Source organism: Schistosoma mansoni, chromosome 7 (assembly GCF_000237925.1).
Source record: "Schistosoma mansoni strain Puerto Rico chromosome 7, complete genome".
Classification (NCBI taxonomy): domain Eukaryota; kingdom Metazoa; phylum Platyhelminthes; class Trematoda; order Strigeidida; family Schistosomatidae; genus Schistosoma; species Schistosoma mansoni.
The window spans coordinates 6,321,654-6,348,731 of NC_031501.1; the positions used below are offsets into that span (position 1 = coordinate 6,321,654).

At 34.6% G+C, this 27,078-nt stretch overlaps 1 protein-coding gene across 1 annotated transcript in view; it reads right to left on the reverse strand.

The window, feature by feature from the left end:
* Smp_144820 (hypothetical protein) overlaps positions 1 to 26,257 on the reverse strand; it is a gene marked incomplete at both ends in the record, with an annotated part of 40,703 nt that extends 14,446 nt beyond the window's left edge. The window contains 10 exons of the mRNA XM_018798714.1: positions 4,642 to 4,907; positions 6,118 to 6,170; positions 7,447 to 7,747; positions 8,620 to 9,088; positions 12,433 to 12,950; positions 15,205 to 15,658; positions 17,576 to 17,979; positions 20,726 to 21,108; positions 23,738 to 23,852; positions 26,143 to 26,257. Of these exons, the coding sequence (XP_018653628.1) occupies positions 4,642 to 4,907; positions 6,118 to 6,170; positions 7,447 to 7,747; positions 8,620 to 9,088; positions 12,433 to 12,950; positions 15,205 to 15,658; positions 17,576 to 17,979; positions 20,726 to 21,108; positions 23,738 to 23,852; positions 26,143 to 26,257 (3,078 nt within the window). The remainder of the gene's footprint in view (positions 1 to 4,641; positions 4,908 to 6,117; positions 6,171 to 7,446; positions 7,748 to 8,619; positions 9,089 to 12,432; positions 12,951 to 15,204; positions 15,659 to 17,575; positions 17,980 to 20,725; positions 21,109 to 23,737; positions 23,853 to 26,142) is intronic.
* Between the last annotated feature and the right edge of the window lie 821 nt (positions 26,258 to 27,078).

Here is a 27,078-nt window from a genome sequence, read left to right on the forward strand (position 1 = left end):
GCTCCAGTATCCTGAGGGAACAAATGATGTATGAACCAATTGTTGGTCACCGGCCACCAATAGACTACATCTCCTCACTATACTCCACTGCCTTGTGGATCAGACCTTTAGGTCAAAGGCACCGCGTGTGGCCCCCTAAGAAAACCACCTGCTTCAGTTTGGGTACCCGGGCAGTATCACAGCCCTCACACAAATCAAATGAGATTTGTGAGGCGCATATTTATCTGGTGCTTCCTTGTACCAATATTTATGTGTTTAAATAATAATAATAAATACTACTTTTGGACAGTATTAGAATAATATAGATGATAATCGTACAATTTAACCCTATATTACGTAAGTTAATATGGCATGATACATACCAATATTAGCCGTTTTTAACACTAAAAACTGACCAGGTATTCATTGTTAAGGTGAAATTCCATCATCATAAATTTTATAAAACATGATCCATTTTTCTTAGATTCAGTTAGAATAACATGCAAGATATATTGATGTCAAAGTGAATTCATGATCACAGCAACCTTGTATAGCTTAAACCAGATTTATATATTCAACCAATATTGCCTAAAGTAAAGTAATGAATGCTTGTCGATAACACACGTCAAGAATTTATTGTATTGCACAAGCAATTAGCTATCAGAACCCAGTAGCTGAGTGGATAACGCGATGGCGTTTGAGTCCTAGTCCCAAAGTGAACATTAACTCTGAGATGCAGGTACATCCAGCTGACGAGTCCCAAATGGGACGAAACGCGCCTTGTCCTGGATTCCATTGCTAGCCACTATCCAATCTTTGCTTACACTGTATTCACAACTGTTTATAAATTCTCAAGTTCCTGAATATTCAAATATTTATTGGTGCATTCTGTTGTTGAGTGACAGAATAAAAAAATAAAACAGGTATTTCTTAATTAATTCATTAATTAAGAAAAATATAGTTTATTGGTACAGTAACAGAAAGTTTTCTAAAAATTCCTGAATAAAAATACAACAGCATCTTGTGATGAGTTTTTCACAGTTCATCGTAGCCTTTTATCATAAACACGTTGTACACCCTGTAAACACATTTATACATACCTCGTTAATTATATGCGACACTATGCACTTATAGTGCATTACTCACATAATATTAACGTTGAGTGTAATATGTGTGTGCATCCTTGTTTATTTAAAAAAAAAAAAAAACAACCAGAGAGATAGATAAACAAAATATTTGTCATCAACATAGAACGATGTACAGTTAGTTCATTTAATTAGGGTATGGATAAGTTCATTTAAGCCAAACAAAAGTCTTTCTATTTTCTTTACATATTTTTAATTAAATATCATCATAAGATACCAAAAAAATGACCGACAAAAGCTTCAAAATAAGAAGAAAACAACAACCCAGATTTTATTAGTACAAAATTGAGAGTTAATTAAGAAGAGAACAGAACAGACATAGAAATGGAATGTTCAACTTATTAAACAAAACAACAAACGGTACAATGTAGAAGATTTTCACAAAAAAAGTATTTATGACCTATAAAGTAAAGGAATACTTTGTTTATAAGTGTGTATGTGTGTGTGTGTACATTTTGTTGTTTTTATATTTTCTCTTTTTTTCTTTTAGTAAGCAAATCCGTCACAAATGTGTATTATATTATAAAAGAGAGAACAATGCTAATTAGTGTATTTTAAAAAAAATATCAGTATAGGGTAGTTGCCCCCAAATGCCCTGGTACGGCCGAGAGTGGGGAAAGTCAGCTTTTCCTCTCCACATGCTCTCACATGACCACGCGTATACAACAACTGCCACGGAAATCCTGCTCATTGCCCTCTCGCACCAGGGGTGTTGTTTACGAAATTGGGAGGACTGTTTAACCGGGTTAGTGGACACAGCGCGTCCACCTAGGAGAGTTGGAAAACCCTGATTACAAACCAATGGTGCACATGAGCTCCAGTATCGTGAGGAAACAAATGACGTATGAACCAATTGTTGGTCACCGGCTACCATGGGACTGGATCTTTTGACGTTGCTCCACTACCTTGTGGATAGGATCTTTAGGTCAAAGGCTCCGGGTGTGGTCCCCTAAGAAAACCACCTGCTTCGGTCTGGGCACCCGGGCAGTATTACAGCCCTCAGAAAAATCAAACGAAATTTGTGTGGCGCATATATATCTGTTGCTCATTTGTAGCAATATTTATGTGTTTAAATAAATAAAATAAATGTGGAGATAGTTGAGATTTGATTGACATCATGAATCGATGTATGTTAGATCACCATTGAAAACCTGGAAGCATCGGGTGGTTGATTTATTTACTGATTTACAACTCGACTAATGTTGTTAATTTACATTCCATTTAGTAAAAAAATCCTCACTCTAAATTCCTGAATTCAATCTATAATCCGATGGTAGTGTAATGAATATACAACACAACTACTAAGAATTTCTAGAATTCAAAAGAAACACCTATTAATACTACTACTGACTGTCTCTTGATCTTCATTGGATATTGAACTAAAATTAGTCCATTATACAAGTCCATGTCCATGTGATTCCATGAATAGTTAACATTAAACAATGAAATATTACAATAATATAATATGACCGATAGAAAAGTAGATTTTTGAAGAAAATACGATGATCATCATGACCGTCACTAACAACAACGATAACCGTAGCTAATAACGCAACTAATTATAAACACATATGCAAACTATCCACCTATATATATATATATATATATATATATATATATAAGTAAATAAGAAAATTGACTACAATATTCCAACTATACATATTATGGTAATTTAATTAATTAATGCATATTTAACACGTAATAAAATATTATGCATAGTGTAGTAGTGGTACTAGTAGTATCCATGTTAGTTTTTCACATGATTGCACTTTTGACCGCATTCAATGACTATTTCACGCCTGATTTATTTTTCATTTATTAATTATTAAAGAAAGAAATTTGAAGAGTGCCAACACAACGGGTAACGATAATAATATGTTGTCGTATGAATGTATACACATTAATGTGTTACAACAACAAAAACGCAATGTGAATAAAGAATGAAATTCACACGGTTTGAGACTGGATACATCAGCTTTCTGTTAGTTTTTTTCTACAGTAAAAAAAGACTACCAGATGACGTGGAATCATAGTAGAACAATGTGTGACCATTAGTTTATTTACGATATGAGGGACAATACACTCAGGGCAATGTCATTATATATATATATATATATATATATATATACCGATTAATGACCAATATATACCGATTAATGACCAATTACCAATTTTGGGGATTTGTGGAGATTGTATTAATTTTATTAGTTGATTTTGTGAGTCGATCTAAGCTAGACCACCATTGGAAACCTAGAAACACTGGACAGCCGTTTCGTTCTAGTATGGCACTCCTCAGAAGTGCGCAGCCACAACCCTGCACAAAGGGACTCGAACCCCGGACCCTCGGTCGCGCGCGCGAACACTTAACCTCCAGACTACTGAGCTGGCATGTCTAGCTTCAATCGATCCATGATCTTCTCACAAGAACTCCAGGAAATCTATTTTGAAGCCAGTCACTAGTGAGCACGTGATGAATATTATCCGAATAGGGGTTTGTGGAGTCCCATATTGGGAAGAAATGGCCGTTCAGTGCTTCCAGTTTTTCAACGATGGTCTAACAATGATCGGTTCACTATCTTAATTAAAAGAATTTATCAGTTTTGGAAATTTATTAAAAAGCCTTGACTAGCACTAATATAATTTGGATAATTGTCGACTTTTGCTTATTTTCCAACGATTAGTGTTGGTATTTCTAAGCAGAAATAATTAATTATATATATTTTTATATATACGTGCACCTAGAATATCAAGTGATTTCCAAGCTGCTTTGGCAATATACATTCACTGAAGTAAAACTTATAATAAGTTCACATGAGGTAAATTACTAGAAACTGTGGCGTCTAAAAGTGAAAATCGAAATTGAACGAGATATATTTTGTTGCATGCCGTTAACATAACAAACTGATATCAAATTTATATTTGTTTTTCATGATTTCAACTAATAGTGCCAAGGTTCACATCTTTAAAATATTAAACTATGTCAGCAAAGTATAACAAGGGACACATTAGTTGGATCAAATTTCAGTCAGAATATCAACAATGAAATAATTCAAGCCATTTCAAATTGAAATAAAACTCATTGACGTTGCACAAGTGGGTGGATATTTAGACTCAGTGGGTAAGTGGATAACACAAAAGAGTTTGCAGAGAATAGTACTGTGTTCAAGTCTCGGAGCGAATATCAACTCTGAGATCCAAGTACATACAACCAACCAGTCCTGAAAGTGGTGAAACAAGCGTCCTGAATTCGATTGCTAGCTACATTTCATTTATTTTACATGTTAACAAAGAATAAACTCCATATTTTTCAAAATAATAAGGATTATGAACGGGAAATGGTAATGCAATGTATGGTTGTACTTTTCTCACTTAGTATAATGTTTGATTAGATAATGAAATATCATTTAGTATAGAAACAATCTTTCAATGTGTAAAATATGACAAAATGATCTCATGATATTCAATATTTACAATTGATTGACTAAGTAATGCATTAAAACAGGTTTATATAACTTACATGTCGATAGATTTTTATAGGACAAGGAATATGATCACTAGGTTTGGGAAATAAAAGTTCTTCAGAAGAATTTAGTTGGGATTTTAATGATGATGATGACGACGATGATGAAGACAATGAACGTTTATATGGACGATGTTGTAATGAATCTGGAATATTATTGGAAGATTTGTATTTGTTTGTATATAATAAGTGAACTCCGGCATGTGATAAAATAGCCTGTGGAGAATCGAGCAAAGCCAATCCACATACACAATTTGGCAGAACTTAACAACAAAACAGAGTATAATAAACATTGCACGAGTTTACATTATCATACAAAATATACAGGGAAAAACGTTAAACACAGTATACATGCCGTCTCAAGGTTATGGGATAGATGAGAAATTATGAACGAGACCATACTATTGTAGAAAGTTAATTATGAGCCTACGCCAAAGTCCTATTCCTCTCAGTCTTCTTCAGTGAAGTCAACTTCTATCTGAAGCGTGTGCTGATAATGTTGTTTAGAAGAACAACAAAAGCTCCATGACCAATAAATCCAGATCGGAAAACAAAACTTCACTTAAATCATTCACCTGAGCTACAAATCTTTCCACCATCTCTGTCTTCTCATTTGCATAATGATTTGGTATATTTTGGAAAGTGTACATCGTAACAACTAAACTGCTGACAACAATATGATACAATTATATGATTATAGATGATTAAACTTTAATTCATCAGTCAATATTCACGGAATCGCACACAATAGGCATATAAGTCAAAGATATGTTGTTCACACACTGCTAATTATTTATTTTTATTTAAACACATAAATATTGGTACAAGAAAGCACCAGATATAAATGCGCCTCACAAATCTCATTTGATTTGTGTGAGGGCTGTGATACTGCCCGGGTACCCAAACTGAAGCAGGTGGTTTTCTTAGGGGGCCACACGCGGTGCCTTTGACCTAAAGGTCTGATCCACAAGGCAGTGGAGTATAGTGAGGAGATGTAGTCTATTGGTGGCCGGTGACCAACAATTGGTTCATACATCATTTGTTCCCTCAGGATACTGGAGCCAATGTGCACCGCTGGTTTGTAATCAGGGTTTTCCAACTCCCCTAGGTGGACTTTCCGTGTCCACCAACCCGGTTAAAGCTCCGGCTATTCGCTTTTCGTCCTCTCAATTTCATAAACAACAGTAATGCCACGATAAGGCAGTGAGTAGGACTTCCTTGACAGAGGCTATATATGCGTGGCCATGTGAGAGCATTTGGAGAGGGAGAGCGGACTCTCCCCACTCTCGGTCGTACCAGGGCATTTGGAGGCTTACACACTGTAGACTGTGTAGTTCATCCACTTTATTAATTCTCGTACCTCTTGTTTTTATCATCAAGAAAATATGTCACTTTCATTGTTCACATAAAATATATTGAAGAATAATAATTGAGATACAACAATGGTTGTCAGAAAAGTACACAAAAACTAACCTTTAGCATTCTCATTCCACCTACGCATACGTTCAAGACACCAAGTGGCCATACTTAAGGGAGGACAAATAAACAGAAAAAATAGGAATAGGTGTATATGGGTGAGAGAGAGTGAATAAAAGCAAACAATGACTATATTCTGAGTAGACAAAAATGCTCAAAATACAATACAATGTCATCAGAGCCCATTAAGCAACCGACTAAGTTCGATCACATGATTTGATTAGAGTGAGAATTGACATATCATGGGAAATAATTTCGGAATACTTTGTAATATTCTGTTAATATAACTTTGTCTAAATACTTGAATTCAATTTGAAATCATTTGGATTATTCCGATGTTGATATTTCTGATTGAAATTTGACCAGTCTTGGTTAGTGTATATGCGAATTGCTTGGATATAGCCATTATGACAAAAGTTGATACAATACAGATGGCATGTGACTAGCAGTGGAATGCAGGATGTGAGTTTTGTCCTATTTGGGACTGGTCGGCTGGATGTACCTGAATCGCAGAGTTGGCGTCCCTTAAGGGATCCAAACCCAATATGACAATTACAAAATAACATATCAGCGTAGTTTATGGTACACATGGTGTGGTGAACGAGAACACAAGTGAGACATTCAAGTGTATTTTAATACACTACGCAGAATATCTTAGTCAAATCTGAGAACCATACAGTAAATACTTCATTTGAAAAATATTTCCCAATTGTCTCAAACTCTGTTGTTCCTTCGTTTCCATACCAATCCCTCTCTCTTCTTTTCGATTTCCTCAACCTCCTGCTGCCAGGCATCCCACTTTAGATTGGTGATACATACTACTATATCTGTTGACATCAGTAGCACACATTATAATGGAAGTTTAACTAAATTGTTTACATTCAAGGCAACTCTTAACAAAAATTTGGAAAAAACCAACTACAATCAATCAGATAATTTAGAGATACGCATCGAAAATTCGCAGAAGTCAAATTATATTATGGGAATACGGGAAGACAGTGAATTAGTGAAAAACTGTGCATAGTTATTATCATTTATTTCATTGGAGAAAAGCGATATAAAATAACGCTGATGATTACAACACAACTAAGTAATTAATTGAAGAGGTTCTGTCGAGATTAGTTTAATTTATTGGTTGTTTACCAGCGATCGATTTCAGTTGGATGTCACTGAAATCCAATGGAAACTAGTTAGTCATTTCATGCTAGTATTAATAGACTAACAGATTGATCTTACTGAGTTCCATAATTCTAACCGAAAGCAAACAAACAAACGAGAAAAAAACAACGTGAAATACAGTAAAACCATCAAACCAATTAAACTTACCAATGTTTATGAAGATGTGATAATAAATGCATATGGGTAGTACGAGATTTATCCTTTTTTGTACAAGTCATACGTACATGACACCATGGACAAGCAATTAATTTATTACGTTTTGAATAATGACAATTATTCTCATGAATTCGTAAATTAATTAAATTAGAAAAATATTGTGGTGTGTAAAGACTATGTCGTTGAATATTAGTATTATGCTGTTTAATTGTGTTGTTCTGTATTGATTGTTTAGTTGTATCAAATCCAGTATGATCATCTTCCGATAAATAACCAGTACTAACACTATCTGCTGAAAATTGTGATTGTAGGACAACGTTAACATTATTATTCAATTGGCTATTATTGTTATCATCATCATTATTATTGTTACTGATATTAGGGATGGAATTACCTGTGGAAAAGAAAGAATCAATAGCGTGAAACATCAATTGCATTCAAATTATTTATTAAGCAATCAAATTAGGTAAGCTGCTGTACTGTAGAGGTAGTTTGAAGATTAAAATGTTAGTGTTTTTTTTTGCATTGAGCTTCAAGCTCGAAGAACGGACTCTACCTACTTGTGATTAAGATAGTTGAATGTAACTCAGATGATAATGGCAAGCAGAAGTTCGTTTACTTGATCTTAAAACAGCTTTCAATTATGTGAAGGCTAGGTAAGGGATATGCTGCGGTTACGAAGCAGAAACATAAGTTTTATTTAAATGATAAAAATACGATAAATGTATAATGCTCAGATGACCTTGGGCGACTTATCAACCACTCAAGAAACGCTGTCTATTTCTACAGCAATTAACAGTTGGTGATGAAAAGCTGTAAATCTAAATACTAACCTTAACCATCAACTGTAGATCATAATTTTTATTCTTCAAACTGCTTTATAACCTTCCATTAGCCCTAGGAAGCAAGGGTGACTACAATTTATTAACGGATAGCACAAACAACAAAGTTACAAGCACTTCAAGCGAATTTGGAACAGGAAAAAATGTGTGTGTGTGTGTGTGAGCGAATACAAGGGTGAATTTATAGTCAAACCGAATCAAGGTTTAGCAAGGCAAGGAAAAGGCTATTAATAGGATTCGAGCACATAATATACATGGGAAAGAGCAATATTTAAGCGATTAACATTTAAGCTATTTATATAATTACACACACAGATCTTACCGTCATCTGATGTATAGGATTTTAAACTCGGTAGTACTGGATCTAGTAAATTTATAGACGACGAATTCATCATAGATTTTTTTTGTGAACCAATTCCACAATAAGCACAGAAGCATAATTTACAATCCAATATAGTATTACTATTATCACCAATACTATGCTTATTAATTTTATACACGTTTTTCGAATATATTCGATCAGTATTATTTACACTTAACTGTTCTTGGAGTTCATTATTTGTATGCTTATTATTATTATTCTCTATATTTATTGGCGATAAATCAACATTGAACAAATCGAATGCTTTATCTTTGTTGTACAAATGACCAAATGTTGAATAATAAATAGATTGCGCATGAAGACATTCAGTTAAATGTTCACGAAAATCATCAATATTTGGTAGAAGACGTTTACATGCACCAAAACAACGATAAAACGATTCACGACTACATTTTGATCCATGTTCTTTCTAGAGAAGTAAAGGATGGTAGAGTGGAGTGATCAGAAAATAAGTTATAATTAGCAAAGAAAAAATGGAGAGAAATTAGAAAAAAAAATAAATTTTCATTAATGAAATCACGAACTGATCACTAATGAAAGCCTGGAAGTACGGGACGGCCGAATATGGGCTTCCTCAGCAGTGAACATTCACAGCACCGCGCGCGAGAATCCAACCCGGGACTACGGTTTCACATGCGAACACTCAACCTCTATAAAACTGAGCCAGTACATAACAATGTCAATGTCTAACTCCAAGCAATGGAAAATAAATTTATTTTAAAAAAACATTGAGCCAGGCTGTCATTTTATCTAGATCCCGAATTATATTTATATCTGCCCTTCCTCGAATTCAAACACTTCACTTCTATCCGAAGTTTGTGCTGTTGATGTCGTTCAGAAGGACGGAGAAAGCTCCATAACCAAACCATCCAGCTCAGAGAACAAAACTCCATCGAAATGCCCTACCTCATTCCCAGCTTACAGAATTTGCATGAAATGCTCACCATAATTACACTCTGACAACACCTTGCTTATTACACATGGAGATAATCACGTCATGTGATTATTTGAATTATTAAGACAAAATTTTTATTTCTACTATGCATTTTATCCACATGATTTGTCATGATTAATAGAATTTCTCTACTCCAATTTTCTAAATAACCTCTCTAATTTAGAAATATTTTTCAAAGCATTTATGATGTAATAGGTGCAAAAGTTCACCATTGTCTAATTCACCAGCATGGTTATTGTAACACAATAATAATGGACTTATCACGATGAAAACCCTATTCATGATTCAGTAGACGTTTAAAGTTAATCAAGCAAAACATACCATAAGTATTAAAGGTAGCCAGACATAATAACAAAATGGCAAAGTAGTGGAGTGATTATGTATAGTGTTGCCACCTCTGAATGGTTAAAAGTTGTATAGCATAGAGAAAGAAGGGGTGAAAAGAAAAGAAACACGTGAGAATTAACGGGGTGATCGTAAAACTGATGATCACCAAACTTTTATGTGTATACAACAGACTTTATTATCAGCTTTTTCTTGGCAGCTTGAGTGATGTTAAAGACGAATTCAAAGTGTGAAAACTTAACTTATTATTCTGATGTTAGGCAGTTTGAAGGTATTGGAGAAAGTGGAGCAAGGTACATATGGCGTAGCCAGTGCTTGCATTCAACTTGGATTCAAGAACATGTCCCAGTGTAGTTCTACAAGGGTGAGAGGAAAGCATTTAGAAGTTCCAATCACGAACATCTAATCGGCTCTAATCACTCTACTAATCCATAAGTTGATTTCAAGGTTGTTTATACAGTTCGTTCAAATCTATCTAGATTTCTTTGTATTCAACTCCTTAAAAGAGTAGAAGCTCTTGTCATCCAAGAGTTGACGCCAGAACGAAAATATTCTAATTATCATACGTCATCTACATTATAATTTGTTGCTAATTTAATAATTTCACAAGACACTTTCAATTTGCACACACACAGTCTTTTATTGTTATTATCTATATTACGTAATCTAGCATTATAATCTTCCTGTTATATCATCATGTTTATTCCTTGTTCATGTACTTACGGAACTAATAATTTAACAAAACTTTTTATATATATCAATACGATTGTACAACTTGACAATAAATTCGTCGAAAAGAGATCCTATCGCTGGACTTCATGTCCTTAATGTTTAAATGGAAATTATACGTCAAAAGTTCATTTTGTATTGTTTGTTTGAATCTTCTCATTGATGTTTAGGACTGCAAAATGATCAGTCTCTTATTGACATATGTGCATGCTGTGCTTCGATATTGCCTTAAATCACAAGCATTATAAGCAAAGATGGATGGAGTCCCAAATAGGATGAAACGCGCGTCCTGGATTCCACTGCTAGCCATCATCCATCTTTGCTTATATGTCAAAAGTTTGAAGGTAGTCCAAAAGTGCGGATGTTGGACAAAAAATTCAACACTATGAAAAGACATGAATGACATAAGTAATTTTATCAAGACTTGAATATTTGATGGTAGTGTTTTAAAACTGTCGAAAACCTATTACACAAAATATATTACTGGTATCTTATATTTTGTCCGTAGGAAAAAACTTAAATAACTATTCCAGAAGTGAATTTAAATTGAATAATGACTTAAGTAAGACACCTTAAGAAAGTGACAAATAGTGTGTGAACTACTGTTTAGTTCAATTGCATAAATACTATTCTCAGAGATATAACAACTAGTTCCCTCCAGAATAAAACAAAATCCAGCCGCCTTCAGTACATTGTACATAAAGTACTTTAAGTCTAAAAAATCTTAAAGATGAATGTATGTCTAAACATTGTTGCAATTAATGAAATAAGTATAAAGAAACACTGGACGGCCGTTTCGTCCTAGTATGGGACTCCTCGGCAGTGAGCGTCCATGATCTCGCGCGCATAACTCAGACCCGAGACCTTCAGTCTCAAGCGAACGCTTGACATCTGGACCATTGAGCCAAGGTCGAACAGTGTTAGCGCTCAACTCCAACCAATCCACGATATTGAGCGACTATCCTCTTTTCTATCTTTTCATCACAACCACGTCGATTTTTTCTGTACGGAGCACTTGTGCCAAAAATACAACGGCAAAAAATGAAAAGTCGCTACCAATCAAAAGAAAAACGCACAACACCCCAAAATCTCTGTATGCTTCCTGAATGCAAAATGGTCACGCAGTGACAGTACTAGGGATCAGATAAAGATGACAGTGTTAAACGATAGAGTAGGTGTAGAATCTATTTTCCTGAATATTTCTAGAGGAATTTTTAACAATGGCAGTGGATACCGGACAAGTATATTGCCATAAATGGGTAGTATTTTGAATGTGATACGATTTATCCATCTTAAAGTTTGAAAAATGAAGCTCGAGAGTTTATGGGATAGATGATAAGTAATCCGTAGATTACTGGTACTGAACAACCGAATCAATGTGAATGTAAAGTGGGAGACCGGTAAGTTAACAACTTATAAGAAGAACACGAAGTTTTTGGACTTAACACAGATCTGAAAAGTAGAAGCCATAATAATAACAAAAGAAAAAGGTAATTCATGGTTCACGAGAAAACGAAACGATTGAACACACTACAACTCAATGGTCTGAAGAGTAGCCTCCAAAGCTCGAAGGTTCTAGGTGATGCAATATTGGGTCCAGCCCTACCTTATAACGATTATTTTGTTAGACGTCGTTAGTCCATGATGTAAAACTGTCGAAAAAGAGTGAACAATTTTTACAAAACCCTCTATGTTGGTTTGACAAAAATTAAACAACTACTCACTTGAAAATGTTCCATATAATGTTCTTTTGTACTTAATTCTTTAGAACATTCAATACATTGAAGTCCTACACTATAATCAACCTTTGGAGCTAAATGTACAGATAATTTATTTTTAACATTATTATCATTGTTATTAGTGATATTCTTTTGTAATTCATCTATCATTTGTAAAACATCAGAGTCTTTGGATGATTTCTGTGGATCTGAAGAAGTAACACCATCATAACCAACTTTACGAACATCATTATTGACTGAAGATGTTTGCTTGTAGCCTACAACAACGACAGAGGGATGAAGAGAAGGTGGTGGTGGCGACTCTGGAACATCAATAGTTAAGACGTTATCTGATAGTTCAACTTCATGGTGTACAGCGACACACTTGTTAGTCCGTTCGATAGCACTAGGAATTATAGAAGACCGATGAACATTTCTCAAATGATATAAGAGCTCTTGGATAGAATTGGAACGAAATATATTTGGAGTCTTATTAGGGATTGAACTATTGACCGAACCATGAGCTGTTTCGACGTTATTATTTTGATAATACGTAAAAGAAAAGAAAACGAATCCGAAATTAAGTAAAAAAATTTAAATTCGATTATCATTATAACAAATTAAACAAAACTGATAGGACGTTCGAAACCTACATTTAACTTTTGTTAGTACACGCGCACATTGGAAAAATATATTTGCAATAATCTTGTAGGAACTGTAACATGTTAATTGAATAATGGTTTATGAATTCGAGCTATAAATTTATGTTTTGCATAAGGAGCAGTGATGCAGTACAATTACTAGTCGAAAACAATTGGAGATAAACAGGTATGAACATGTAGCCCTATCAGATTCTAACATAGACTGCACAGTGCTACAGAAGACAGTGTTGTTATGTTCGAAGAAGATTAAATTATGGGTAACTTCTGGGAACTATTTATGGACTTTTATTATATATATATTCTTGTTGTATAACTATTCAGAAACTACACTATACACATTTATATTTTTATTTTATCATTAGATTTCATTTGACCTATTGGCTACTGTTATACAATTTATCATCCTTATTTTTTCTCCAATCTATTAGTTACAGTCTCCTGTACTCGTAGCCACTTTTGGCTTGATCCTTTATAATTATTATTTTTCATCTTATGGTGTGATGCGATCTGGTCAGTTCGTATACAAACTAAGTACGTCTGGAATATATTATTCACATATTGTAAGCTTATATTGTGTTCTGGACTGAACGACCAGGGCTGGGTGAGAAGTTGCTATACAGGGGACTAATAAGGACTCAGAGTTGACCCAAGGCTGCTACTACTGGTTGACGTGTCATTGGCTTAGCACAGGAATTAGGCCACAGGAGTCGGTATTCTGATTGGCGATTTTGTCAGGTGATATTTAACGGGCCATAAGACATAACAAGTGTTACGACTAAGTTGAACAAAAGTGCATATGCAGCAACTACATCTGGCAACTGCCGGCAGCTCTTTCAACTCATCCGGGCCACTGGCAGCAAGAAGTATGGTGTCAGCGAAACAATCGACGTCTTGGACGATTGAAAGTTTTTCGAGGGGCAGTGAACCTGGTCTGCCGCCCAGGCAACATCGACCAGACTGTCCTGCCCTCCACGGCCTGTGACGACTGATCCACGAAATGAGGCGGAAGTCCACAAGGAACTCCAATTCTTGAAGCGCCACAAATCACCAGGCCCAGATGACTTACCTCCGGCCCTTTTTAAAGATGGTAGTGACTTTCTGATTAAAGAACTGACTGCGTTGTTTATAGAGGTTTGGCCACTTTGTACCAATATTTATATGTTCAAATACATAAATATAAATAGATAAAGTGTCCGCAGTATCGCCATTTAGATTAAAAAAATCAATCATCCAGCGGTAACTAATCGAGTCAAAACGACGGGAATATCTTTTCAGAAAAAAAGTGCCATATTCCCGAGTACTTAGAGCTGATAGAATCTTATCAGTGATATTGAAATACGACTCTTTGTTTGACTGACTCAATGTTTTAGCTCATGTTGCTTGATGCTAACTGATAAAATGAAGTCAAAAATAGGTCTCCTGATAGTTGAAACTTGTTAGTAATTTGTGAACCGATGATCCAGTGATAGGCAAAGCTGTCGGACCATAGTACTAGTGAGTTGCGCGTTAGAAAATGGCTCTTGAAGAATGGTGATATTCAGAATAATTGTGAAATTCACAAGTAGTAACAAGAGTTTATTAGGTGGAGGCTTATGTGTTATAAGCTCTGAGTAACATTCTTCCGCATGTCTTTACGTGTAGGGCGGATGGATGGGGTAGGTACCTGATACGTTTTCCGACTGTGTAAACCTTGTTCTGTTAGTCAACCGCACGCAACGTGGAACCTGACACATATGCATCAGTTCAAATTGTCATACTATACAACTAGGTAGAATTATTTCAAGATATATCCCAGAGTAGTACGAGTAGTAACAGTGTTACAAGAAAAGACTTCGAGACTCATGTTCTAAAGGAATATAAAGAGTAAATATACCTGCGCTATTGCGAACACTCATGAGACATATCATCCACGCAGACTTAAATCAGGTAGTCTGCACCTATAAACATAACTCTCAAACGCAAAAAGACAGAATAACATTCTAAACTTGCTAATATTATATTCAGTGGTTGAAAACCAAGCGCTTTACAATCATTTAGACATCATCACTTGTGCTAGTAGTAGCAGTAGTCATAAATGTTAAATTTCTAATGAAAAAATAAACAAATCACAACTTACAAGAATTAGATTTATTGGAATTAGGACGTGAATTTTTATGGGATGTAGTCGTGGAACATGGCAATTTGATATTTTCTTTATTCATATGAATAGAAGCCATATGTGCTGTAGATGTGATTTTTCTTTTTGAGACGTCATGAACCGGAATCGAGGCATTATCACCTATTGTCTCTGATATCTGAAAAGCTTTACTACTAGTGTAATTTGTATTATTATTGTTACTCTCATAATTATTACTACGTAGTTGTCGTGCACACCATAAGCATGAATATATTCGCTTTACATGATGTCCCAAATGATGGTGACATAAGTTATCATAAGTAGGATAAGCTTTACCGTCCCCATCACAATAATTACATCGAAATATTTCTTTCAAATTGAAATGATAACAAACAAAACGTAGGTGAACACGTAAACATAGTTCTGCACAGTCTGGCGGCAAATGTAATGGAGGCTTCATTTATTATTGTCATGTTTGTAATTAAAGAGAAAAGAAAAAAGGTATGCATATAATTAATTAACGTTAAAAACTATACACTAAATGAATGAAAATATTGTTTTCAAAACGCCTATTTATATTCGTCACTATAGGAGGGGGGAGTTATGGATTATTTAGAATGTTCTAAGTTGGATGAGTAGTTTACTCTTCCACTCGAAACGCTGTTATATGATGCCGCATGTTTACAGGGTCTGTTTTCGAGTAAATCTGATTCACAGACCACCTGACGGGGATCGTCGCAAAATAGTGAGAGGGGAAAAGTGTCGTCATTAGGAGAGTTCAAGAATCAAGAAATCTAAGTTTCAGGCGAATGATGAACAGAATAGCTTAAAAAGCATTCTATAGGAACCAAGGTGCAATGATTTTTGGCTATCATCAGAGCACCTTTCTAGATGCTGATTAAATGCAATATCGATCAGACAATCTTGGGCTAAATGACTAATTGTTTTCGGCTAAAAAAAACCCATCTACTTGAGGTTATTTGATGAACCTATACTATAGGGATGAATAAGTAAACATTGAAATACTGATATCAAGATCATGGGGTTTGTTTGAACTAAAATGCTTATTATATGGTGTACTAATAGTATACAACAACACAGTACGGGAACCATATGAGTTCTGTCCGTAATTTCGTCTGCAGTTCGATCATTTGTCTAAGTAAACTTTGAACTGCAGAAAAATGAGTTTATTTCTATAGATTTTTCATTGGTAACAACAGTGACATGTAAGGACATGACTGTCCCGATATTCTTCACTCACAGACAATATCATTAGTGTACAGAAATACATTCAGATGTATTAATGAGTTTGAAATTATCTTTCTATTGGGTGAAATCAGAAAGCATCAAAACGTTTTCTTGAAGTGAAGAAATCCGTCCTTTCACGAACAATAATTTATACACAATAAGACTGAATAGGCGAAACATTATCTATGAAGACTTGAATTGTTGTGTATAAGCAGGAATTTGTACATTTGTTAACTGATATTCTCACAAATAATGTCGAAGGTATGTGTGGACGATTTAAATACTATTTCGATTCTTATATAACGATAGGAAAAAATGAGTGATATGGAACCATATGGATGAGTCTATACACTATAACTTTTTTGTTATAAAGACATGAGAACCTATTGAACGTCTAAATTAATCCATTAATCATGTGAAATCTGGATATTCTTTGTAATATTATTTTTTCCGTACAAACTATTAATTTATCATTTTTGATTGGTTGATTACTTTAAAAATAACTATAGTTCGGAGTTACAATATACTTACATTGGTTGTTATTTTTTCTATATAATATTCTATAAAGTCAATCTTGATTAGAGAAAAATTACAGTAGGAAAATTTTTGAAAACCAGGGGATTGCGGAGAGAATAGTTAATCCTAGTTCGAAGCTACGCATTAGTTAGTCTTACACTTGCCACTTATTTTTGTATCAAGCTCGCTGGCGCACTTCAAAGTTCAAGTGTTGATGTAGGCCCATATTCCTGAAGAATTCCAAACCTTAAGAATGCATTCTTTCTGATTTCAGTGGGATCCCAAACGAGGAATCCAACGATGAAAAGACCGGTTTAAATATTTTAAGTATTGAGTAGAAGCCAACAATTTCTATTTGAAATATGAGGTTTGAAGAACACGACTTGTAATCTGAAATAATGGGATCTATTTTACTTTTATTTACTAATGATACTATCGTCTTGTTGAAAATCACAATTAAGTTATTCTATATCAGATGAAAAAACTACGGTAAAGAAAAAACATGAAATCATTAGAATGGATCTTTATGATGATCTCATAGAAAGTCAATCAACAGATGTATTGTGTTTTACATACAATTGAAAAATAATTAAATAAATAAGCCTACCGTAAATCCACATTGAGGGCACATTAAAAAACAGCCTAAATGTAAGAGTAGATGTGCTTTAACTGAACAAAGTGACGGTTGATTAGCAAATAATAATTGACCGCATAGACCACATTTTGTATGATTTAATGGTGGATTACCGATAAGATGTTCAATAAGTAATTTATGATTATTTGTTCGGAATTGACATATTAAACAACGTAATATTCCAAACTGTTGATTCACATTGGATTTCATTATTGATTTCGGTTTGTACATATCATCAGACGTTCGGTTGATTGTTGCATTTGTGAAGCACGTTGAAGCATGATGATCATCATGACTGGAGAATATCAATGAACCTAGAGCCTGATTCAAATATGAATTGGATGGAGCGGAAGGTGGTAGACAAATATCACACAGTTCTACATGTACAGAAAAAAAGACGACATAGACAGCTTGAACAACCAATTATTACTAACAAACAGTCGGTGAAAAACAGAAAAATGTTCTTCATTGTCTTAATTTTATCATTCTAAAGAAATGGATTAGATAAGAAAGTTTAGAAGAAATATTACACAGAATCTGTGTAATTTATAATAATAAAATTGACGAGACTATAACTTGTGGACAACCTTTGAACGACGTTAAAGTGACTTCGAGAAACAAACCGCTTATTATGTTTAAAACAAGGTTACAAAATATTGTGATAAATTTAGGATTAGAGTTAGGGTTTTCCCCTACGAATTGACATCAGCTACAATGCCAGAGTGATATTCGGTGATATGGATAAATAAATTTAACGCGAAAATTCAAGAGATGCCATATTTATTCTGATTGATTAGTTCATAAATTAAAGTCATGTCATCACTCTGGGACTATTGTAGCTTATAGCTTTCTCTTTCGAGAGGGAAAAATTTTACATTGAGATTCCTCAGTGGTTAATTAATTTGGAACGTTAAACTGATAATTATTCATCTGAGTTTTGACAGTTGTTCAACGTGAAATGTGTTCTAATCTATAATTTTTAAATGAGATAACTGACCAGTAAAAAGCGAACGAGCATAACAAAGAGTTTGAAGTTTCTCCACAACACAGGATCTTCGCAGTTTTTCGCTACGATTGTCTTTTTAGTAGCTAAGGTGTGAAGGAGTCAAAAGCATTAGGAGGATAATTATAGGAGAATAATTTCATTCTGTCGGTTTGAGTTACGGTTGTGACGAAAAGTATGGCATGTATGTAAGACGAAATGTGTTAAATAGTATGTATGATACAAAATGTAGGAGAGCGATGATGAATAAGCGAATTTTCCACCAAGCTCAAACATCATCCAATCACAGCATGACTCAGTTAGTCTGACAAGTCGTGGATATGTGTGGGCAGCAAAACCTAATATTTATCCGTCAAATGGTGTTACAGAATTCCCTAAATTTACATGATTTTTATTCTCGTGTCACGTAAGTGACAACCATGACCAATCGAATTGCATAAGGCTTGAGCTAACAATCGAATGTTAAGTGGATAACTCGGTATACTAAGTCACCTATCATCACTCTACCTTTAAGATGACAGGCCATAGCATTAACCTCGGTTACTGTTACGTTTTATATTACTTATCAATCGATTGGTCACTGTCATCAAAACATTCTAACACAAATGCTTGTTAGCCCAGATTGTCATATCACATTACTACAAAAAAGATGAAATTGGCAAGGTAATCAGCAGTTGAGTCTAACTGATGTACTAGCGATCATAACAAGGAACATTACACAGTGTGATTGTCGTTCGAAAAGGTATGATATTTATACTGAAAATCAATATCTTGCACAGAACAAAGAGTGAGTGCTTCTATGTCACTGTGACCGATTATTCGGAAACATCATTTCAACCACTACTCTCACTCTTCACAATAATCTCACGGACACCCAACAAAGTAGTCTTTACTGTTAACATGAATCAGAACAATAATCAATAATTTCATGAATTAATCCCGTATCTTGATTTGACTATTCTCAGTCTTCTGACCCTCTCCGTACACCAACCAACGTTTCACGTTAATTTGCAACTGTCGTTAGGCCTGCGTAACAATTTACCAACCACCTCAGTCGAAGGGGATCCACAACCTTATCGCTACTCAACGGGTTGTTCCACGATACGCGAGCACTTTGAGGACATTTATGATCCAAAACCTGCAGTCTTCGATTTATGTAGACTTTGATGACCTTGGATAAGTAAGTAATAGGTTTACTCACTATAAAAAGTCAAAGCTTGGATCCCACTTACTATGCCAGCTTTAAGGTAACATGTGGACACTTTGGCTCTACTTCGTAGGTCAAAGCCCCAACCCCACCTACATTCATTTGAGTAATCGATTAGTGATATCCTTCTCAAACAGTATGTTCAGCTAAATTGATGTACATAGACTGATTTAAGATAATTGATTCAAAATAGAAATTTATTTTGTGACTGAGAATTTTTTACTGCTTAACTGTAACTGATATTTTAATTTAGACAGAATCTGAGCGCTAATCAGTTAGTCATAGGATATTATCAGAAGGGAGTTTTGTGGAGATTTTAGTAATTTTTTTATATTTAAAATCATGAGTCAATTGAAGCTAGACCACCATGGAAAATCTGGAAGCACTGGACGGCCATTTTGTTCTAGTATAGGACTACTCAGCAGTGCGCAGGATTCGAACCTAGAACCTTCGGGCTCGCACGAACACCTAACTTCTGGACTGCTGAGCTGGGATCGAATGCTGTTAGCGTTTAGCTTCAATCAATCCATGATATTGCGCCATCATCTCCCAGGTTTCCAATGGTGGTCTAACATTGATTGGTTGATATGAACAAATAAAATTAACATACTTGCTAAAGACAATCGCTTCGTTGATAGTTTGCTTTGAAAATTCCTATCAACGACACTCTTTTCATTACTATTAGGATTATTATTACTGTGAAAATCATGTCCATTATCACGATAACGGTCTTCATCATCACCATCATCATCATCATCACCGTAATCATCATCATTATCATCATCGTCATCGATACTGAATAAAATATCTGAAGAGTTATTCTCATTATTATTAGCAGCATAGCAACACATAAAGGTACTCCACTTGTCAACAATCCCAATTTCCTTCGATAACGACTTATTTGCATTATTACTATTATTATCACACCAATTTGATAAGAATAGATGGGTATGCCAAATATCAGAATTGGCCAGACTAAGAATAATACGAAATAATAAACTGTCGGAACTAGGCAACTTCGGTAGATGCAAATCAAAATGCGATTGACGATGATGAATACTGTTGTCAGTGGTATTTCCATTGGTTATTTGTTTTTGACAATGAATTACTATCGGTGTGTAAATACGTTGTAAGGAACAGAACTTTTCAATGATAATATTATCATTATAATCACTTGCACTGATGATAGGAGAATTTAACAATACATTATAATCATAACCATTCTTGTCATTAATATTCAGTGATGTTGACGATGATGGATGAAGAAAGTCATAATTCTCTAGACCAGATATATTGCTGTATTAAAGAAGAAAAGAAAAAACGAGTACAACATATTATAGATAAATAAAAGACTATTATTATGGACTAAAATAACAAACATTTGTAGTGATAAATAATTCGAGATGATAATTATATGATGCTGTAGTAACTAAGCGGACAAAAAAGCTAGAAGGAGTGTATCAAACGATCAACATTTTTCACCTTGTCCTCCACCAAATGATTGGTTTACTCATGAGGTTGATTTTACAATATCAACAGAATATATAAGACCAATGACCACCAACTAGCTGAATATATCTAGTAATCACTATTAATTAGCAAATAACTTAGAAGTTGTGCTTGCGTGTCATTAAAAGATCAAATGGATAATGATGAGGTTATGCATAGAGTACTAGACAAATATGGTTGATTAGTTGATGAGCTTGTGGATCCCCTTCGACTGAGGTGGTTGGTAAATTGTTACGCAGGCCTAACGACAGTTGCAAATTAACGTGAAACGTTGGTTGGTGTACGGAGAGGGTCAGAAGACTGAGAATAGTCAAATCAAGATACGGGATTAATTCATGAAATTATTGATTATTGTTCTGATTCATGTTAACAGTAAAGACTACTTTGTTGGGTGTCCGTGAGATTATTGTGAAGAGTGAGAGTAGTGGTTGAAATGATGTTTCCGAATAATCGGTCACAGTGACATAGAAGCACTCACTCTTTGTTCTGTGCAAGATATTGATTTTCAGTATAAATATCATACCTTTTCGAACGACAATCACACTGTGTAATGTTTTTTATCATCTTTGATATTTTATCTTATTAATTACAATCTTGTGTGGTAATATGGTCTGGCGACTTCTATTGATGAACACTAGTGCCAGATTCTACGTTGACTACGATTTATTTATCACTGTCTCCGATTGACTCCATGTATTCATCGACGATAAATAAGTTACCTAATTTTGCGCAGAAAAATATCGTAGTTGTGTGAACCTATTGATATTTTAAAACTATGGTACACTGTAGCCTTGTAGTTTTTTTTGGTAAAATCACACGATTTATGGGTCTAAGCAACAAAAGGAACCTATGACCAAGTGTCATAACTAATAAAAAGACTTCGAAAATAAGAACTTACGTGGCCTATTAATTGAGTGATAAATTAGAATGAAATATTTGGAATAAATGACTATTTTGTAATAACCAGCTGTTGATACCGTTTGGATTCTATCAAACACGACACCATTTGCATGGACACAACAATCCTACACATGGTGAGCATATATCGTTTAAGATTGCAGGTATGTCTCGTTGATAGGTACTAACTAGCAGTAAACTGATTATCCCGATAGATAAACGTTAATCGTGTGAAGGAAACGTAGGATGACCCCAAATACTTTGGTATTGCCGAGAGTGGGGAGTACCCGCCCTCTCTCTCAAAATGCTCTCACATGGCCACACGTATATAGCCTCTGACAGGGAAGTTCTACTCACTGCCTTCTCGTGGCATTACTGTTGTTTACGAAATTGAGAGGACGAATAGCGAATGTCCGACCCTCTAACCGGGTTGGTGGATACGGAAAGTTCACCTATGAGAGTTGAAAAACCCTGATTCTAAACCAGTGGTGCACATGGGCTGGCTCCAGTATCCTGAGGGAACAAATCGCGTATGAATCGATTGTTGATCACCGGCTACCATGGGACTGTATCTCCTCACGATCCTCCACTGCCTTGTGGATCAGACCTTTATGTCGAATGCTCCGGGTGTGGTCCCTTTAGAAAACCACCTGCTTCGGTTTGGGCACCTGGGCAGTATCATAGCCTTCATACAATTAAATAAAATGACAATTTTTTGTGTGGCGCATATATATTTGGTGCCCCTTTGTACCAATATTTGTGTTCAAATAAATAAATAATAAATAAACGCAGAATAGTGCAAAGAGAGGGACTCAGTTGCGTAGATACCTGTTATTTTTTTGATTGAGATCATGAATCGATTGATGTTAGACCACCATTGAAAACCTAGAAGTACTGGATGGCCGTTTCGTCCTAGTATGGGACTCCACAGCAGTGCGCATTCACGGTCTTGCTTGTAGGATTCGGACCCAGGGTCTTCGGTCTCGCGCGCGAACGCTTAACTTCTAACCTACAGGTTTTCAATGATGATCTAACATCAACCGATTCATGATCTTAATCAAAAACTTAACAATCTCCACAACCTTATACTGATACTTGTTATTAGTGGAGAAAATCAGTCAATAAAAAAGAATCAGTTTTCCTTCTTTTATATACAGACAACGCAGTCATCATAGTTCTTAATAGTCAGTTTAATACGAATAACTAAAGTAAAAGGAGCTATAAAGATTGTGTATGAAGACCTAAAATGAATAATCCCTGAAATTAATCCGATGTAATGTGTTAGCGGATTGACTTAGCCTTCTTTATATAACTAAAACCAATAAATTTTAGGATAACTCTACTGGACTCAAAAGAAAACGAGAGAGAGCGCACGAGAGAGAAATGAGATTTGATGACTTGATAAGCTTTCGATAATTCATTGATATATTTAATTTGAATTTCATAATATAACTGAGCTATACAAATAAATGATTAAATTATAAATAAGAAAAACAAATGATATGACAGATGAACAAACTTGAGACTTTGATGAAGATCACTGAGAATTCCTGATAGACATGTATGATTAGAGAATGGATCAGATGGAATTTTGTCAGATTGATTTGGAACTTGATTTGAAGATGTTTTCTCTTCTGTAATAATAATAATAATAATAATAATAATAATAATAATAACGATGATTCAAATAACATGAAAGCTGAATAAAGATATGGTAACAAATCCTCAAAAGAACTAGTCAACTTTCTCACAAAAAAATCATTCACTTACAAGATAGTGATTAAACATACGACAGGAAATACTACAATGGCAGAATCTGGTTTAGTTGAAAAGTGTAAAATTAATAACACTTCTTTATCGGATTGAATTTTCTCCGCCGATTTTTCAATTCCTCTTCAAGTAATTGTAGGTGAAATCGTATTAATAACTAAGCAATTAACTCAATCAGTTAATTATAAGCAGTGTAGAACCTAATACATACTATATATTGATTCGAATCGTCACAAAATATCACTACAGAGAGATAAGATTATCAAGACAAGCGTTAAATTAACTAAAGTTGAAAATGCTAACGACTGGATTTTGACTTACTAAACAGAAGTCATTGTTGTCAAAGTATTACAGTTGACCAAAATCAGTACTACTGTAACCTTTTGGTATTTCTACGAAGAGAGGTATTATTGTAATGTTTCATACTTTATTTTATTATGATCTTTGTAATGTAGCGACTCCAAGTAATTCACATCTTTTTTATCTTTCTGTCTTGTATAGTACTACACACACTGTGATGTTTACTCATGTCATTATCTTTTCTTCAGATAAAAAAGCACTTTTAAAAGTCCCATCTTCTCGTTTATTATTCTCATGAGCGAATGTACAGCGCTTTAACCGGGTTGGTGGACACGCGAACTCCACCTAGGGGAGTCGGAAAATCCTGATTCCAAACCAATGGTGCACATGGGCTCCAGTATCCTGAGGGAACAAATCGCGTATGCACCAATCGTCGGTCATCGGCTACCATGGGACTGCATCTCCTGACTCTGGTCTACTGCCTTGTGGATCAGACCTTTATTTTGAATGCTCCGGGTGTGGTCCCTTTAGAAAACCACCTATTTCGGTTTGGGCACCTGGACAGTATCATAGCCCTCACACAAATTAAATGAGATTTGTGTGGCGCATATATATCTGGTGCCCCTTTTTACCAATATTTATGTGTTTAAATAAATAAATAAATAAATTCCCATGAGGGTTTTGGTCGTCGAAACATTGTTATATAATGATCATTCGATCTATATGCGTAGATTCTACCCTTCGTATTAGACGTATCTCTAATCGGTCGTATTTTAGAGACAATCGGAGAGTACAATCACAATGAATAACAATCAGAATAATAAATTCCAAACATATCGTACAGCTTTGACACTCTTTGTATTTTCATTCCATACTACCAAAGGGACTGATTGTTTTAGATTAGACTATATGAACCAACCTATCCAGCGAAACATTGAAACTAATTAGATTTCAAATGTCTAGATTTCTACGAACATTTATTTTATCTAGTAACTTGTATTTAATTGACATTCAACTATTGTGAAACTAATCGTCCGAATTATGACGTAAATCCACGCAAAATCAATTGATTATGATAAACTTTCTAGAATTTTATACCTATCATCCAGGAATAAAATTCGGAAAGTAACAACTCAAGTAACTGCTTTGATACCAGCCTCTAAAAACATTCATTACAATTAGGTTCTGTTATATCCCCTGGTGAATTATGAATGGTAAATCTGAGGTCTATTTATGGACAAATGTAATATGCCTATTTCCTATTGGATAGTTGTTAAATAAGTGACCTAATCGTATTCGTGTTCCTCTTATCATAACCTTTATTTTGACCTTGGAACTATTATTATTGATTACTTCCCCCCTATCTACAGCCACATTGGCCAATTATTGTACAAATGTTATCTTTCTATTTTTTGGTATAATTTGGTCTGTTTGGTTAGTATATAAACCCAGTATGCTTGTAAATAATGATTCATATTGCCGAGGCTGTTATTTGTGTTCTGGGCTTAACTGGCTGGGCTAGGCAGAAAGCAGGGCCTGATACGCACCCAAGACTGCTCGTACGTATTTCCTGTATCATTGGACGCATATATATATATATAGAGGGCAAATTCATACGTTATAACAGGTTCAAAATACGGAACAAATGACAAACGGAAGTACTCTAAACTGTTCAACAACATGTATACACTATCACCAAATCAATCAATACTAGATACATTGAGCAAGAACTAAGATGAATTATACGTCAAAGTAAGTAACAAACAACTGTTTCATTTACACATTTAACAACACTATATAATATCTATGTTTATCTATCCATCAAAAAAAATTTTTTTTAAAAAAGAAACATACTTTGAGCATTTGATAGTAAATCTGAAAGAGATGATTTCCTTAAATCTGCACATGTTATAGATCCTTTTAATGAATATATAGTAAGCAATGATGATTTCAATGTCCATAAATCCATTTGATTCGGATGAGCCGATATGAAATGACAGAATATAGCGCAATGATTGGTTGCTTTTATGATATTACCAGGTAGAATTGAATAGAATTGAAAATCAGTAACATTTTTATGGTTGATAATTTTTTGATTATTATTGTTAATAGTAGTGCTAGTAGTAGTAGCCGTTGTTGTTGTTGCTACACTAGAAATATTTCTTCTATCAATTGAATCTGTACCAATTATTTCGTTGGGAATTAACATGGAATTTACACTAGTTGCATTGGTTGTATTAACTGGAATTTGACTATTAGTCACAGACATATTATTATTATCATTCAACTCTATGCAAAGGTGACATCGATAATACATATGGGCTATTGAACGATTCATATGACATTCATATACAGAATTACTGGTAAATGTTAATCGGCAACAAGGACAAATGTGAAAATCCTTTTTAATATCATGAAGAAAAAGATAACAAAAAATGAATTATTCACAATTATTGAAGAGTAACTTCAATAACAAAATAAAATGAGTAATTGAGGAATTATTAAACATTGACGAGTATCGCAAACGATTTCTCATCCTAGCCTGACACTTCTTAGGCAGTAAAATAACTCGACACAGAATCGATATCCAGACTTCACTTGGCAAACATAGGTTTATGTACTCTGCTTAGATGAACACTAGTTGTGTGAGATTTAGCTGTACTATTGACCTTTCTAATGAGGTACGTGAAGCGATGTTAGCAGAACCTGAAACCAGTAAGTTACTACTCAGATCAAACATGAATTTAACCAACTAAAATGCAATTCAGTTCCTTACATTTGTGAGACTGT